The sequence below is a fragment of the Aphanomyces astaci genome, assembly GCF_000520075.1.
Source record: "Aphanomyces astaci strain APO3 unplaced genomic scaffold supercont1.118, whole genome shotgun sequence".
Taxonomy (NCBI): domain Eukaryota; phylum Oomycota; class Saprolegniomycetes; order Saprolegniales; family Verrucalvaceae; genus Aphanomyces; species Aphanomyces astaci.
Window position 1 is genome coordinate 1,431 of NW_009798381.1, and position 1,545 is coordinate 2,975.

At 47.4% G+C, this 1,545-nt stretch overlaps 1 protein-coding gene across 1 annotated transcript; it reads right to left on the bottom strand.

The window, feature by feature from the left end:
* Positions 1-214: 214 nt before the first annotated feature.
* On the bottom strand, positions 215-620 carry H257_17751 (hypothetical protein; the record flags this gene model as incomplete). Its single annotated transcript, XM_009846642.1, has 2 exons — positions 215-333; positions 530-620. 2 exons carry the CDS (start codon positions 618-620, stop codon positions 215-217), a joined length of 210 nt encoding a protein of 69 aa, XP_009844944.1.
* Positions 621-1,545: the final 925 nt, after the last annotated feature.

Here is a 1,545-nt window from a genome sequence, read left to right on the forward strand (position 1 = left end):
CAGGACTCCCCCCCCAATTTCAAGCTTGAACAGATGGACCAAGAGCCGCGCAATGCTCACTCCCAGCATGCCGGTGTGTCCGTATGAAATGCGTGAAAACTAATCGTAGCGGTCATTGCAATTGCCCCCACTTCAAATCGAGTGATGGACACAATTTTTCCATACAAATTTCAAGTAGAAAAAAACATCCATTAGATACAATCATTCCTGTATCCTACTCCGATTTCGGTAACGCCTTGATGAAACTTGCACGCACGTCGCGCTCAGTGATCAGATCCCACGCTTTGATGGCTCGTTCAATCATAACAATGCGCTTCTCTTTAGCCGTTGTTGCTGTGCTTGGCGACAAAACCCACAAATCACGCAGGTGTTGCTCCAGTGGCTAACAATGTGAGATATTGTTGGGTGGTAGCGAACACAACTCAGAGCCAACCTCATCTCTCACGATGCATTCGCTCTCCTCGCTAACATGGCTGTCAAAGTTGTCAACCAGAAGGATGGACGGGTTTTCAATGGTCTGGCTCAGCACCTTCAGAAAGGTGCAGCCAGCACTCGCCACCCCCGCCGAACGTCGACGTCGTGTACAACACGAGGTAAGCCCCTGTCGCACCGTACTGCATCGATGCTGCCCTTGCAAGAGCCGCTGATATGTATGTGTCTCATAGGCATTCCTTTACGACCGTACGTCGTCGTATAGAGAGGTTTTACCGCTTGTACGCACATTCGCCGTGCGTTGGACTCCTCTCGACGACGTCGCTTGTGCATATGTCAGAGGAGTCCAATGAACGGCGGATCTTCGGTCTGGTAATCTTTGATGTTTTCGACCTTAGGCAAAATGTGTTCTAACGTAACGTCATTGATCTAACAAGTAAAACATGCATCGGCAAGCCAAGTTGTCACTTCTTAACTCAAAGGTCGTGGGTTCGATCCCCGGCTTCCCCGGATTATTTCCGCAAGGATTTATTCGTGGGAATCCGGATAACAAGGGCTGCAACGAGGACCAAACTTCGAAGAAGATCCTCGGGATATCAGTATGTATTCGAGTCGCGGACCAAAATAGTGCTTTTTACTGCTTTTTTTACTGCTTTTTTTACTCGGTCCTGTATATGGTGTTTTTGTTTCCTACCACTTCCTACCAAAACCCTACCAAGTCCTACCATCCGTATAATTCAGCAGTTATTCGTATCCCCCGAAATACCGTACTTCGTGAAAATAATCGGTATTTGGTTGGGGCACAGGATCCATTGCCCCAACGAAGACAATTTACTTCCCAGGGTGTACGTACAGTAGTCCACCCACAGTTTACAGTCAAAGAGCGCCGATTAATGCACCTCTGTAGAATTCACCAGACTGCCCTGTGTACTGCACTAAATTGGGCATCGCCTAAGGGCATAACGTTATCCATTTTGCGACTGATTTGTTGGACTGTGAATCATGATGGCATCATTTGTAGTACGCAATGTACCAACACTGCACGTCAAGGTCTCATTGCACAGACCTTAGACTAACGTTAGGTTTTACTAACGTTACGTATTAGCTCGAATA